We start from the raw sequence: 16638 nt of genomic DNA on the forward strand, positions 1-16638 counted from the left end.
TGTATAAATTATGCTTACTTTAGCTCCCTGATAAAGAATGACAATGATGGCATGTCAAACAGGAGTGAAAAAGTCTGGCTCCTCAAAGGAGACAGGCAGGCTGGATTTATCAGTACAGAGTGAAGGCCCCAACACTACAACTTTTCTGCAGTTATGCTGACAGCTCAGATCATTGTGTTAACTAGTTTGGTGCAGGTGCTCTTCTTTGTTACAAAGGAGGGCTTATTGGGACAGTGAGGTGGCTCAGTGGATAAATATCCAAGCCTGAAGTTGAGAGGACCTGGGTTCAAATCTGACTTCAGACCCTTCCTAGTTGTGTGATCCTGGACAAGTCACTTATCCTCTGCCTATCTGCTTCCTCTTATGTAATATAGGGATAATAGTCATACCTGTCTTTCAGGGTCATTGTGAAGATAAGCACTTTGGAAACTTTAAAGGACAATATACGGATTATTACCCTTGCTATAGGAATCTGTGATTGTTAATGTAAATAATACCTGAGGTAGGACCTACCTCCAGATTAAAGGACCTCAGGAAGCAGAATTTGAAACAAGGTCTTCCTAATACCAAACAGCATTCTAACCACTCTACCACACTGCTTTTAAACTAGTCTAGCAGTCCTGTCCAAAAAAAAAAAAAAAAAAGGAAATGAGACGAGTATGGTAGAATCTGTTCTTGATGACGTCCTAATGGTTCTCAGTGATCATCCTTTCCCTTTCTAAATGCTTGCAAACACAGACAGAGCATGAAGTAAGTACTTGATAATCAATGTGATGGGCACTGGATTTGGAATGCGAGGCCCTGTGCTAAAATTTTTGTCCTAGTATTTTCTAGTGGTATGGCCTTACTTGGTCAAGTCATTTCTCCTGGACTTCTAATTCCCTCATCTGTAAAATCAAGAGATTTTACTAGAAGATTGCTAAGATCTCTTCTATGACTAAATTCTAGGAGCCTCTGATCCTTCAATAATCCTTCTGTGGGGGCAGCAAGGTGGTTTGGCGGACAAGAGAGCCAGGCCTGGAGATGGGATGATTTGGGTTCATATCTGGCCTCAGACACTTCCTAGCTGTGTGACTCTGGGCAAGTCATTTAATTCTAGCCCTAACTGCTCTTCTGTCTTGGAATTAATACTTGGTATTGATTCGAAGACAAAAAGTAAGGGTTTAAAAAATAATAATTCTGTGATTTTATGAGTAGCTAAAGTCAATTTTACTGTACGTTGGCAAGAAGATTATTTCTGGTAATCTCACAGGCATCATGGTTTGCCTTGACAAAGAAGTATGTCCATTGGTCAGAGGCACTGACCTTGGTAGGGGATGAGGGGAGTGGAAGGAAATAGCCTAGAGCCTTATCTTAGAGAAGCTCCTATTAACCCCCTGGAAACTGATGAGCACAGCTACTATGTTTACGGTGTTCTAAGCCACTAGTAACCAGGAAGGCAGCAATTACTCTAGTTCAGTCCCTCCTACCTCAGCTTCTCACATGCTATGTTTATACTCAAAATAGGAAATCCACTCTGAAATCTCTAAATCATGAAACAGAATCACAGAAGTTTAAAATATGAAAGGACCTCAGAGATGATCAACTTCTTCATTTAATAAATGGGGAGACTTGGGCCCAGGAAGGTGAATGACTTACTTGTCCACTGTCTCCCTAATACCACCTCACAATCCTAGAACAAGCCCTTTGACTCAGAAAAACTGATTAGGACAAAATCAAGGGCTTCCTCTCAGCCTCCTCCAAACTAACTGATTTATTATTATTATTGAAACAAATGCGGTAAGATGACTATATCCCCCCCTTTTTTAGTGATGTTTGCTTGAATTTCAGTGGTTAATGTGGTCAGTGATTTAAACTCCCCCCAAATACAAATGTAATAGTTAACTGAGGACTGAGAATCCAATAGGAAAAAAGTCTCTTCTCTCATCAGAAAAACCAACTTTTCTTTAAGTCAATCACCAAATACAGTGACATTACTTTTTTTTCAGAAACAGTTCTGTGGCAATTTCACTCGTTTGCTTGTCCTAATGAGTTCATCCTAATTATCACCCCATTTTCTTTCAGACACTGTCCCAACAGTAGTCCACCTTGCAAAGATGGAATGGTGGTTATCTGACCTGAAATCACGCCAGGCTTCCACGATTTTAATGGGAAGGAAAAAAAGAGGCAGGCCAATGATGAACCTTAGCCAGAGACTTGTAAACCCTCAAAATCCTATGAGTCCTATTATTCTGACTACCAAATCGGCCCTGTGCTTCTCTCCTCTCCCCTCCCATATAATATCCTATCTCTCCCTCTAACAATCAAATATGACATTTTCTTGTGTCCTCAGATTACAAAGCTCAGCCTTTTCTACTTACTGGGGGGAGGGGGAGTAGAAAAACGACACAGGGATCTTTTCTTACCCTCATTTACAGTTCTGTAAAGATGCTTCTACCTCTGGTCAAGAAGTTACATACAAAAGCAATCAAACAATGCCAGCCACAAGAACAATTTACAATGAACAACTGGCGATGAGAACAAGCTACCCCCATCCTGGAGAGTCAGGGATCTTTACCTGGCTGCTGCCTGATTGTTTCCCCGATTCCCATAGATACTTTTGCATCAGCAAAGCCTTCTGGCCACTATTCCTTTTGGAGCTTTGCTCTGAAGCCAACAGCAATAAAAACAAGATGACTGAAACTCACCTGCCTTCAGCTCCAAGGGCCCAGCACCCTGATATCCTGATCCCGGGGTAGCCAGGAGGGCTGCTCATTCCCCAACTTGAAGTAATCACAGGACTATGTAGCAAACAGGATGCTCTGAGTATAATTCTCTCTCTGAAGCCTAAGTCCTAAGTTAGGTTCAAGAGGATCTGCTTCTAAACTTCTCAGTTCTTTCACCAAGACCTACAGAACTCTGAGCTGGGAGGGACAGTTTCCCAGAAGAAATCTGCAAAAGTTCTGAGTTGACTGGGCTGAACCTCCATGACTGGCTATTCTAAAGGTGAGACTCAAGGGAATGATTTGGGAACCTGGTGTGGCAGAGGAAGGTGGGAATTTGGGTTTTCTTTAAGGTGCGATTCAATGTTTCTGATATGCTAGATGTAAGGGCAACAGTATCTACATTAGGAGAAAGCCAGTGTGAGCTGCTGACTTCAAAGTCCTGCAGAGGCCAACAGGCATAAGAGGATAACTTAGCTAAGAGATTATGTTCATTACCTGATATTAATAGCACTGACTTTGATTTAAAAAAAAAATCAGCCCAACAACAAACTAGTAAGACCTCCCAGAGCTGCCCTCCGGCTGCGACCTAAGCTTTGTCCTGGGCTCCCTTTCACCCTCCAAAAGCTCTGCTCTGCTGTCTGCCTCTAAGCAGTCCCAGCAGACATACTTGTTTTCTAGGAAAGGGAGAGGAACTCGAGCCTGATTTAGCGGCCGGCCCTGGCACCCTGGAAGGGTCTAGGGGCCTGAATCCCACCAGCTGAGGCAGCCCGGCTCCTTAAGCTCTGCTCCACCCTTCTTTAGCCTGGGCAAGAAGAGCTGCCATAGCACCAGACAAGCAAAAGGGATAAACATGAGCCCCCGGGCTCCTCTCCCTCTGCCTCCTCTCCCTCCCTGTCCCCCACTCCAGTGCCCTAGGCAGGAAGCTTTCTACTTCCCTACACCAGCGGTCAGAGTCAATGTCAGTGCCAGCAATGCCCCCACCAGGAGCACTCTGCCAGCTCCTCCCTCTCTCCAAGGTGCTCCAAACCAGGCACAAACAAACATGAAACTTTACACTCCCGGCTCACGCAATGTGGCAACTAAGAATAACGCTGCCCTCTCTTCTCTCCTCTCCCTGCATTTTGCTCTCCTCAGCCATCCTGGTGCCAAGGGAACTGAGTATGCAGGGCTAAATTAGAAGCAGCAGCTAAGCTCTCCTGGAGTCTGGTGAACACAGCAACCCAGAGGGCCACACCACTGGGCTGCTAAGTCTTTATTTCAGCACTCCAGATTGAAATGACAGAAGCTGGGCATGGAGGTTCTGGCTGGAATGGGTCCCCAGAAAGTGCCAAGAGGAACATGAACTTTTATTGTTGCCTCTGTAATTTCCAGATACCCCTCACCCTATCAACCTCACTGCTCAGAATTGAACCCTACCTTCACTATAGCAAAACAGATATGGAGAAAATACCAGATTGTAAACACCATTCTGCGCCGGTAGCCCCTCACCTCTCTGGCCAGAGAAGAGAAGCAGATCTCACTGTCTAGTGGCCAGGACTCTTCTTGGTATTTCAATGACTCCAGGCTTCTTCCTTATAATAGTGACCTTTCCATCGACATCCATGTAGTCACTGTGGCTATTCATCCTGCTTATTTCACTCTGCATCCATTTACATAATTCTCCCCATGTTTTCTTGAATTCCTCCTAGTCACTTCTTACTACACAATAATATTTCATTCAAATTCATTCTTTGGTAACTTTCTAATCAATGAGCACCTAAACTTTACTTCCAGTTTTTTACCACAAAAGTGCTACCATGAATATCTGAGCACATATTAGAACTCTGTTTCTGTCTTTGAATTTCTGGTGTCCAAGAGTTATTTCTGTTTGTATCTTAATCTCATACTAGGCGTTACACTCCCTGAGCCCCAGTGGCAAGGAAGGTGGATTAGCTGAACCTCGGATCTCCCCCCGCCCAGCCCAAGCACCAGGCACTGGGTAACGGAGGGTGAAGGAACGGAAGTAGGGAATGGAAGTTTTCCTCTTTTCTGGCTTCTGGGGTCCTAGCATGAGGAGGCATTCCCATACCAAGACCAGATGAAGCCTGGAGTTTGACTTCAAGTATGACAATAGCACTCATTTACCAGACAAGGGAGGGCTACTGACTCTTCAGAATCTACACATTCAGTCAGTCAGTCTGTATTTATTTGTAAGCACTTATTATGTGCAAGATACTATGTTAGTTGCTGAGGATACAAAGACAAAAGCTGAACAGTGTCTGCCCTCAAGAAGCTTGTTTTCTATTGGGAGAACAACTCGTACATATATAAACAAAAACATCTTGTAGGAGGCAAGAAGGAACCCATCAAAGAAAGGCACTTGAGATGAGTCATCAAAAAAGGCTGTCTTGGGGGCAGCTGGGTGGCTCAATGGATTGGGAGCCAGGCCTAAAGATGGGAGGTCCTGGGTTCAAATTTGACCTCAGACACTTTCTAGCTTTGTAACCTTGGGCAGGTCACTTAATCACCATTGCCTAATCCTTACTGCTCTTCTGCCTAGTTACCAATACATTGTATCAACACTAAGACAAAAGGTAAGGATTAAAAAAAAAAGGGATTCTGTCAACAACAATCACTTTAGTGCATATTATAGGCCAGGTACTGAGCTAAGGGCTGGGTGTACAAAGGCCAACACAGTCCCTGCCCTCAAGGAGTTCACATTCTAAGTGAGAGACAAACATGAAAACAGCAGGGCACACACAAGATACAGAATATCTCTACAAAGAGGCAGAGGTGAAGAAGCACATTCCAGGCACAATGGCAAGAGGGCTGTGTTCCAGAAGAGTAACCAGAGATCAGGCTGCAAAGATGGGTGGAGGGCTTCCAAAGGCAAGAGTCTGTATTTTATCCTAGTCACTGGAGTTTCTGGATTAGAGGAGTGACTTGTCAGGCCTGTGCTTTAGGAATATCAATTTGGCAGCTGTGTGAAAAAAGGACTGGAGAGAGAAGACCAATTAGGAGGCTCCTGCATCCAACAGTCCAGACCCTTCAGGGGCTGTGTGAATGGAGACAGGGAGGGCTGCCAAAAAGAGGAAGGGGAAGGAGCTGAAAATGAGGCTGAGAATTTAGAACTGAGGATAACTTGAAGGCTGTGAACCAGAGTGACTGAAAGTATGGTGCTGGCCTCAACAATTTAGGAAGAAGAGTAGGTTTTGGAGGAAAGATAATGAGTTCCATTTTGACAAGATGGATTTAAGATTCCAGTTGGAAATGTTCAATAAGGTGTTGGTTATATGGGAGTGGAGCTCAGGAAAAATGGTAAGATGAGAGAGAAAGAGAGAGAGACAGTGGGGGGGGGGGAAGAGACAGAGAGAGAGACAGAGAAATAATGTTATATATAGATATATGCAGATGTAGATATTTTGTGCATAAATCTGTAGATGTGGGAGTTATCTGAACAGAGATGACAGTTGAACCCAGGGGAGCTGATATAATCATTGAGAGAGAGAAAAAAAGAGAGAGTCCAAGACAGAACCATGTGGGACAAAAGTTAGGGGACAGGAGAGATGAATCATGATCTAACAAAAAGAGGCTGAGAAGTGGCTAGTTAGGGAGGACAAAAAAGATCTGTCACAAAAACCCAGGAAGGAAAAAGAAGACAAGAAGTGATGGTAGATAATAGTGTTGAGAGCTACTGAGAGGTCAAGAAGGATGACTGGAGAAAAGGTCAATAGAAGTAGTAGTTGAGATCACTAGTTAGCATGGAGAAAGGTTTTTTCCACTGAGTAATGAGGTCCAGAGACAGAGTGGGACAAATTGAAAAGTGAATGAGAAAGGAAATAGAGGCAAAGATTGTAAATGGCTTTTTCTAGGAGTGTGGCTATAAAAGGCAGAAGAGCTAAAAAGTGATAGGTGATAGCTGGAGGGGATATTACTGAAGATTTTTTAAGGATGGGGAGACCTCAGTATGTTTTTGTGCCAGAAGGGAAGGAGCCAACAGATAGAAAGAGATTGAACACTAAAAATGGAAGGAATAATTGAGAAGGTAAACTCTTGTAGTAGACAGAATTCAGGGCACAAATACACAGGCAGACCTTGGTGAGAAGGGACACCTCTTTGTCAGATTTTGGAACTATGAAAGATAAAAAAAGAGATGATATCCAGGGATTTTGAGCTATAGAATAGAGAAGAGCTTTTACTTAGTAAAAGCATGAAGTAGAATTCTTTGCTCTGAAAAAGATGATGCAGGAGGCTTGAGGAGAGAGTGAATATACTGTTAGAGCTATGAGGATTAAAAAGTAGTCAATTAGGGGAGAATAAAAGTATAACAGGGAACCAAACAGGAAAGAATAAAAGACTGCCAGACCATAGTGAGGACCTTGTTGAAATTAATTGACATTAGTTTTTGGTGGGCCCAGTTAGCACACGTGCATTATCTCCTCTAATGTTGGTGAGATGAACAAGAATAGAAATAGAGAAGGCAGATGTTAGAGTAACTCAGGGTGAGGGTTTAGCAAGTCTGAGGGACACAAGGAAAAGGGAATAAGGAATTCTAGAATTGAGGACAGCAATATAATTGAAATGGTTAACTATAAGTTCAAGACTGTGAGAAGACTGCTAGGGCATTCCTAGAAAAGCTCTGACAGAGAGATGGTTGGGAAGCCACAAGTTAGAGAGATTTAAAAGAAGTGAGACAGAGGGAAGGTGGAAAGAAGATAACATTTCTCTTAAAACTCTTAACTTATGTTTTAGTGATCCATTTACAAACACTGAACTATGTAGTTCAGTGAACACACACACACACACACACACACACACACACACACACACACACGCAAGCTTATAGCTGTATCAGGAACATGGGTTCCCTCATTCCCAGTCTGATTCCTTGCATATCTATCTCATTGTCCATTTGGACACCAACCCTCAAGAATGCAGGTCTCACCTAGATGGACTGCTACCTCTCACACCAGAAAGTCAAAGGTTCTTTCTCAGGGAGAGAAACGATGCCTATGGTTAGAGATGGAGGTAGACAGAATAAATGAGTGGCAGAAACTATGCTTTTTCCACTGCTCTGGCGTCTGTTACTATATTTTTATCTGGAAACAATTTTCTTCTTTTATCACCTGTACCACTCAGTAGGCTCCAGGAGGAATCCCACAGAATGCCATTCTCAGTAAGTTCTACCCCCCCCCCAAAAAAAGGGAAGTGGAACCATTTGTAAAACTTAAAGTAGCAGAGGCAGCTAAGTGTCTCAATTGACTGAGAGCCAGGACTATAAGAAGTCCTAAATTCAAATTTGACCTCAGACAATTCCTAGCTGTGTTACCTGAGCAAGTTAACCCCATTGCCTAAGCCCTTACCACTCTTCTTCCTTAGAACCAATACATAGTATTGATTGCTTCCAAAACAGAAGGAAAGGATTTTTAAAAAACAACTTAAAGTAGCACATACATTTGTTGTTATTTACAACAATAATAAAAATAATTACCAATTTAATGGGCCAAATCTCAAGTTTATTTAAATTTGTTCCTGGTTAGGAATTTCCTCTTCTCCTTTTGAATCCCCTGGCAGTTAAAAACAATAACACTCTACCATTATTTGTCTTTTTCTTTTTTTGACATTGACTTGTGGCTGTAAAGAAATACCCTCTACCAATAGAGCGTAGACTTAAGCCACCTGGAGGCATTGAAAGGTTAAGGGACTTTCCCAGGATCACACAATCCTAAGTATCAGAAGCAGGTCTTAAGCACTAGTCTTACTGATTCAAAATTCTCTATTTCTTTCTACTCCAGCTTTTCAAGAAGTTTGATCCACACATAGAGAAAGCCATTAATTTCTATTCATTCATCAAATCTAGTCTTTTCTCATAATAGACATTTTAAAAAGCCCCTACCTTCTATCTTAGAAGTTACTTAATCCCAATTATTTGGCCCTTACTGCTCTTCTGTCCTAGAATTGATGCTAAGAAAGAAGGTATGAGTATTTTTAAAAAGGGCCTACAAAGTTCCACAGACAACCAAACCAACCTGTTCTTTCCCTTCCTTGCCATCTTTCTGTCTTAGAATGGATACTGAGTATCAGTTCCTATGCAGGAGAGCAGTAAGGACTTAGGGAATGGGGATTAAGTGACTTGCCCAGGGTCACACAGTGAGGTGTGTCTTGGGCTGCATTTGAACCCAGCACCTCCTATGTCTAGGCCTGGCTCTCAATTTACTGAGCTGTCCCATGACAGACTTTTAAGTACTGAATAAAATATTTTTGATCAGTTATATAAAATGACAGGCAGTGTAGCCTTGGGTTCGATTCTTGCCCCTGGCACATACTGGCTCCATGACCTGAGGCAAATCATTTCAATTTTCAGTGTTGCAGGAAACTGTCCAGGACTATAATTGGCAAAGACAGTGTCTACCTCCACAAGTAAAGAGTTTCCTTATCTAGTTCTTTTTATCAATGAAATCACAGGCCTAGTCCCTATTTCTCTTCCAGCTATATACTGTTCAGCACCCCATAAAGGGATAGCCAAATATCTCAAAAGAAGCAAAAACTGTCCCAGATTTTTCTCATCACTATATTCAATAGAGGGCAATTAGGTGGCACAGCAGACAGAGCACCAAGCCTGAAGCCAGGAAGATTCATCTTCATAAATTCAAATCTTGGCCTCACACACTTCCTGGCTGTGTGACTCTGGACAAGTCACTTAACCCTGTTTGCCTCAGATTCCTCATCTGTTAGTAAGCTGGAGAAGGAAATGGTAAACCGCTCCAGTATTTTTGCCAAGAAAACCCCAAATGGGCTCATGAAGAGTCAGCCATGACTGAAAAAGACTAAATGACGATAGCAATATACTCGATAGACCTATGGCCATTATGAAGAAATTAAATAAATTGTAAAAGCAGTTCTGGAAGAACTGGCTGTCTTTGCCCCCATCTGTCTTGTTCCCTCCCCCTTTTCCAGCCTGCCAATTAAGGAGATCCACAGACTGAGTCCAGACTCAGTGCCCCAAGGGAGAGACAAAACATACTCAGTCACTGGAAGACTTAACAGAACAAGCACTGGGTTTCTTCCTGAAATGACAGGGAAAGGAGGAGATACTTGACCTGATTTTTCTTTCTCTCTCTTTTTAAAAATCTCGTCTCTTTTTCAAACTTCTCTAGGTGATTTGGCCAATTAAAAAAAAAAAAAAAGATGTGAGGGGTAGCTGGGTAGCAAAGTGGACAGAGGGCTAGGCCTGGAATTAAGAGGACGTGGGCTCAAATCTCACCTCAGGTATTTGCTATATGCTTGACCCTGGGCGAGTCACTTAACTCTAAGCCTAACCCTTGCTGCTCTCTGGTCTTAGATTTGATACCAAGACAGAAGGTATGGGTTGAAAAAAAATTGTTTACCTCTGTGGCATTTTGGCAGATGATGCTTTCTGAATATCACGTGGGAACATGAAGTGTTTTTGTTATGGACTGTGAAAGTATATAAATTTTCCCCTTAAAATTAAATTTTCTGCTCTGAGATTTTAAGTTTCTCAATTAGGAACATTGGATGAGCAGTACTCAGATACTTGAAGAGATTTTCAAAGTTCAAGGGGATAGCAAATTGCTCCCTCTGGTGGCAAAAGTCAACTAAATAATAAACTTTTCCCAAAGTGGCATCCAAACTTCCACTAAACTTTCAATGTTTTCCCAGAAAGCCCCACCCTACATGACTAAATTAGCTAGGGCTGAAAAGGATCTGCACAGACTACAGACTCACCTCTTATTGTGCAACAGATAACAATTTAGTTTAATTCTAACCTCAAACTCCAAAGCTAAAGCACCAAAGCTCTAATCATCCACACACTGACAGTATCATCTCTAGAAGGGTTGATCAAAAGCTAAATAGAAAAAAATGCCTTCCTTCCAGCTTCCTGTCTTGCCTCCTCACAACCCCTTCACACCTCCAAGAATGAGACCTTGCCCTGGAGGAGCTAAACCACTTCCTTCTTGGGGCCATGCTTTCTTGTTCAGTGTGTACTCACACTGCCCCAAATGCCAGATTGTGATTCTTTCAGGCCATGCCACTAGGTGTGGACCATTTCCCCTATTCCAGTTCTTACTCTGAGAATAATCAAATCAATACTACTATTGCTTTTAGAAGAATGGTATCAATCCACTATCCTGTGGCTGCACTAACCATCCCTGTGACAAACCTTTTCCCAGAACATTACCAGAACAAAAAAACCCATACCTGGGCACTACTGCCTAAGTGTTGTTCTCCTCAGTAGAAGGTAAGTTTTTTGAGGCCAGAGGTAGTCTCTTCTCCTATCTGTATAATCAGTGCTTTACAGTGTGTGGCACATAATATGAGCTGGGTAAATGCTTTTTTATTAATTCATGTTCTTAAAAAGTATTCTTATCATAGCCATTATGATTAATATATTTCTCTCAGGACCTCAAACTAATAATGAAAATGAAGCACATGCCTCCCTCTTTGACACTGCTACTAATGTTCACAAAACACCTGACTAGCCAGAGATGTCTTAGAATTCATACACTTACTTTATCTCATCTAGATGGTGTTTTTTGTGGCATTCCAGTCTTCCACTCTATGAAAACTAACTGATTAAAATTACAATTCCTACCACATCTTTCAGAGAAAATGATCAGAAATCTGACCTGGAGAAGCACAGACTTGGAAAACATCTCCATTAGCTGAGAGACATTTAAAGCTTCTAACGTGGAAGGGTCTAATAAGGATGAGCGATAGTGAATGGTCTTCGGTCTCAATTAAGCAAGATTCTAGCGTACAAACATGCAGAAAAAAAACATAAAGAAGTACATATGGAATGATCTCTTTGTAAGGTACATGTCTTTTCATTCTGGAGTCTAGAACACAGATTCTCAGAGATAGATGAGACATAAAAGGTCTGCTAGTCCTGAACAGAATTTCCCTCCCAAGAATGCCCCATAACATTCCTCATTGATGGTCAGTTTTTTATTCAAAACCTTTCCTGAAGCATTCCATTCCATGTTCCCAAAACTTTGTTTGGAAGTTTTTCTTTTTAAAAATCTTAAGTCTCACTCTCTGAAATTTCTACCTTTTGTTCCTTCTTGTTCTGGGGAATATTTTCACATATGGCAGCACTTCAGATAACTGAAAATAGGTATCATGGTCCCCTATACCTTCTTGCAATATTGTCTAGGGATTAAGAAATCTGTTCTGTACTTTGAATTAATATTTTTTAAATTCTCATAATGAAATAATCAGTTCTAAAAAGTGGTGTGTCAATAACCCTGGCATCCATGATACTCATTCAAATGGAAGGTTCTCTGTACTTAGAAACTTAAATAGCTGTGGCAAAGAAACAGGACTTGATGTTTATAAAGGTTGGCACAGAAACTGGCAGCTGGGATGGAAATTCTGATCATAGAACCCACGCCCCACACTTGGAAGAAATAATAAATGTTTCTTCAGTCCATGGAAGGGTGGAGCCAGATGAGAACACAATTCTGAGGAGAACAAACTTTAGAATGCATGAAGTTTGAAGTCCAAGGAGAATGTCTAGGTACATGTAATAGGGAGGGACAATACCACCACTCCTCAACAGCTGGAGAAGGTGGCAGTGGGTATAAAGGGAGGCCTCTAGAAGGCACAGTCTCTAAATGAGTATGCTCATGCCAGACCATTTGAGAGGGCAAATGTGAAAAATCCAGGAAGTGGAGGGAAATCAGAAGATAGGCACAGTACAGGGGTTCTTAACCTTTTTTGTGTCACTGTCCCCTCTGGTAATTTGGTGAAGTCTATGGACTCCTCAATGTTTGTCCCACATTTATAATTGAAGGAATTGATCAATTTAAGTTGGTAGTAAACAGAAAGATGTATTTTTTTTTATCCCCATCCACGTTTAAGGACCCTCTGAAATCCATCCATGAATTCTTAAGAGGGTCCTCAGGTTAAGAACCCCTGGAATTGGGGTGTGGGGCGGTGCCCGTGTGAGGAGTGACGGCAGAGCGCTATGTGGTGGAGTGAAGGGTGCAGGAGGGGAAGGAAGAGTGAGTCAATGGGACAGGAAGCAGAAAAAGGGAGAAGGGGGGACGGATGGTTAGATGGTGAAAGAGAGACTAAAGTGGGGAGGAGGGTGGCTTTAGAGAACAGGAAGGGAAATATACATATGCCCGGGGGGGGGGGGGAGGGGGAGGGAGAGATTGACCAGCTCTCAGGAGCCCCCTACCAGCTGCACTCTCCTCTCCTCGCCCCTCCCCCCCAACTCCCTCCTGGAACATTGGGGGTGCCCAGGGACAGAAAAGGGCACAGCGAACACGTGGGGCTGGGGGCTCCACCGCGGTTCCCAGGTCGGAGCTCCGCCGGGACAGGGCGCCCCCTCCCGGGCATCAAGCTTTGGAGGGGCGCGCTCCCGCGCCCGAGGGCCTCCACTCCGCGCGCTCCTGGCCCCGGCCCCCTCCCTCGTTACCTGGCCTCGCACCTCGCCTCGCCCTCCGCCCCGTCGTCCCGCGCCTCTACTCCCGGGGGGGTTTCCTCTGTGGGAGGTGACGGGGAGGCGGTGGTGGCCGAAAGGGCCAGCGCCAGCGCCGCCGCCATTGAGCCTCCAGGTTCGTAACGGGGCCGGAGCCGAGTCCCGGGCCGGAGCCGGGAGGAGGCGGACACTGACTAGGATGCGGCGGCCGCTGCTGGGGCACGGAGAGACTAGCACTCCCCCGAGGACTTCTGGGAATTGTGGTTCCGCGTCTCGTCTTGGCTTCGGAGAGTGGATTCGAAGAGAACTACAAGTCCACTGGGGCTACACGGTGGGGGCTCCGCTGCATCCTGGGAGCTGTAGTCCTTACTGGAAGCGACAAGCCCGTTGAGGGGATTCCCAGAGCTCTGACCTTAAGGACACCTGCGCTGGGCTGGGAACTTATTTTGCATCTTACTTGACTGCTATTTCACTGTTGAACTGGCCTTGTCGGACGTTCTGATGATCCAGCCCACGTTTAGTGTTCTCTCCGTCCTCAAATTGTCGCGGAGCACTTTGTCTGGATCTCTCTCGTCACACCCTGTCTTGTATTATATCTACACGGCACTTGAGATTCATTCACTTCTCTTTCACACCAACCCCCTGCTGCCAGCAGAATGTAAGCTCCTTGAATACAGAAACATTGCTGTTTTTCATCTTTATATCTCCCAGTGCCTAGCACAGCCCTATGCACGAAATAAGAGCTTTAATAAAAGCTAACTAAATCTAAGTCATTGTCCAATCAAGATACTTCCTAAGGAAGTTTAAGTTCTTTCCACTCAGAAGTCTTCTTGGGCGCATGACATGACCCTCTCAAATTCCCTCCTCCCCCTCATGACCCTCAGTCCTCTCCACTGAGAGTACTAGGCAGATGAGCTGAGTGGAATGTGGGTACTTTTGAACGGAGACCAGGAAGGCTAGCACAGGTGAGAAGGAGCCTGGATTGTACCGATGATGCTCCAGCACTAGTTTCAACCAGACCACGATAGACTTAAGCACTGTCTTGTGCCTTCCACCCCCTTCCTGAAAGCAAAGTTAGTAGAGACTGGACTCTGGGACTTCCCATCCTTCCTCCACTAACCCTTTAGCCACAGTAAATTGTGAGAAAAGTTCATTCCAAGGAAGCCCTATGGTTGAGGCTGAAGAATGAGCCAAGTGTGGGATGAAGCAAGAGTAAGACTGGGGACCAACTAAAGGTCTGGGGCTAGGATGGGAGTCTAGGTTAATTTAGGGTGACAGAAAGATAAAGGCTTGGTGGCCTTTAGTCAGTTTCACCAGGGAGTGGGAACAATCTACTTGGAGGCACACCTTGACAGAAACCAACTCCATTCTGTACATCACAATTCTTCTAAACCTCCCTCAGTCACAATCAGTTAGGATTTGAGTAATGAAGGGAAGGATTGTACTTGAAGCAAAGGAGCCCTCGAAAAGCAGGGTCTCTGGATAATAGCTTAAAAGTCTGTGCTCACTTCCTACAGTACTAAATGTAAAACTACTGATTCTGGCATTCAAATCCCTCCATAGTCCTGCTGCATTTTACTTTTGGAATTTGCCCTTCCTTACATATTTTGGAATGTATTTTAGCCAAACAGCATACTATTCCTGATCTAATCCTGATCCTTACCATATCTGTGGATCATTCTCTTTTTTTTAACCTCCCAGTTTAAGAATCAATACTACCATTGGTTCCAAAGCAGAAGAGCAATAAAGGCTAGATGATAGGGGTCAAAAGACTAGCTCAGGGTCACACAGCCAGGATCATTCCCTCTCTTGTATATTCACTCTTACTTTTCACTGGTTCCCTACTCTGTCTGCAAAACCCCTTTAGGCCTTTCCAATTATCTTTGCCACATGCCCTCCCAACATTCCCAAATCCTGACAAGATCATCCTTTCAAACTATAGTCCACTTCACTTTCTTGCCTCGAGAAATTTGTTTACACCCTTCCCTCAACCTCTTGCAATCAAATTTCTATCCCTACCATCTTAGAGAAAGTATTCTCTCAAGGACCATTGCTTCACCACCTTTTTTTAGTACTATGGACTACTCCCTTTTTCATGAGATCCTCTATTTTTTTTTGGCTACAATATTACACTCCAGTGCTACTTTTCTTTTGCAGGTTCCTCATTCTCCTACCCACCCCTTAAACACCAGTATTCCCCATATGTTCTGTTCTTCATCATTTTCTTTGCTCTCCCTAAACTCTACCCTTGCTGATCTCATTCATCCTCAGTTTTTGAAATTCTCTTCTATACAAGTGATTCCTAAGCCTGTGTCTTCACCTTCGGCCTTTTCCCAGAACTCCAGTCCCATGTTTCAAAGTTCCTGCAATACATGGTCACCAAGAAATACCATCACCTTAACAGCAGATTCTAGACTGAACTGAAAGGTAGCATATTATAGGGGAAAGAGCCTTAGACTTAGAGTCAGGAAAGACTTGGATTCAAACCCTACCTCTGACATTTAACTCAGGAGAAAAATTCTTTAACTTCTGTGGCTCATTTAATTCATCTGTAAAGTGGAAACAATCAATGCCTGTAGTGTACCTACTTCACAGATTTGTTGTGATGAAATATAAGGTGCTTGCTGAACTACGCTGTTATTTCTTATTAGAATGTAAGCTTTTTGAGAGCACAGTCTGTGACCACTATTATCTTGGCATCCCCAGCACTTAACTGGAGTTCCTTACACAAGATAGATAATACCTATAAATAATAAATACCTATTATATCACATTTGCATTGCATCCTTGGTAGAAAGTCTTCACCCACATTTCTCTGGGAAGAAATTACTGTTTCCTTAAAGCATATTTTAGGTGACTACCAAAGCCTACCCTCATCCACCTAACTGGACATGATTCCTCCCTCCTTGAATCTTTTTAAAACAAACTTTGTTTTATCTTACATGTGCCTTTTATGAGACTCCAAATTGTTTCAGTTCTGTGTGTATATCTCCATTCATTCACTCTAGAAACAAGCTCCTTCTACCTCCGAAGAACTCTCCAGGGGTTCTGGCAGAGAATAGGGGAGAGGAGGGAAATATAAACTTCACCTAAGACTGGGGGTCCTTATACTCAAGGTACGAAGACACTAAAAGGGGGGCAGATCAGAAGAGTAATTCTACTACACTTCTACAGTAAAGTTGCAACCAAAGTATTATGTGATGAGAAAGATTGCTACCAACTAAGGGAAGGAGTAGTAGGGAAAGTTCGAAGGGATCTACTGCCCCTCCGCCCCTCCACCCGTAAGGTCCTAGAGGCAGGATTTGTTTTGCCAGTGATTCAGCATCGGAGGAAATGCAGGGGAACCACCCCAGCCGCAGCATTGGACCTCCTTCCCCTGCCCCTTCTTTCTTTCCCAAGCTCCTCTCGGGCGGTGGGATGTCCAACTCTGGAGCCATTCAGCCCTTCTCAATCCAGGTGGGTCAGTAAAGTGTGTATGTGTGTGTGTGTGTCTGTTGGATCCCACTT

At 43.5% G+C, this 16638-nt stretch overlaps 1 protein-coding gene across 8 annotated transcripts in view; it reads right to left on the minus strand.

The window, feature by feature from the left end:
- The window catches only part of UCKL1 (uridine-cytidine kinase 1 like 1), a 36371-nt gene extending 22522 nt beyond the window's left edge, over positions 1 to 13849 (minus strand). For 4 of the 8 annotated variants that reach the window (XM_044663898.1, XM_044663896.1, XM_044663897.1 and 1 more), the window contains exon 1: positions 2688 to 3333. In XM_044663898.1, coding sequence (XP_044519833.1) covers positions 2688 to 2755 — 68 coding nt within the window. In that variant the 5' untranslated portion in view covers positions 2756 to 3333. Of the gene's footprint in view, positions 1 to 2687; positions 3334 to 13128 lie in introns of those variants that run through there. The other 4 variants (XM_044663895.1, XM_044663894.1, XM_044663892.1 and 1 more) reach the window with 2 other exon arrangements.
- Positions 13850 to 16638: the final 2789 nt, after the last annotated feature.

The sequence above is a fragment of the Gracilinanus agilis genome, chromosome 2 (genome assembly GCF_016433145.1).
Source record: "Gracilinanus agilis isolate LMUSP501 chromosome 2, AgileGrace, whole genome shotgun sequence".
Taxonomy (NCBI): domain Eukaryota; kingdom Metazoa; phylum Chordata; class Mammalia; order Didelphimorphia; family Didelphidae; genus Gracilinanus; species Gracilinanus agilis.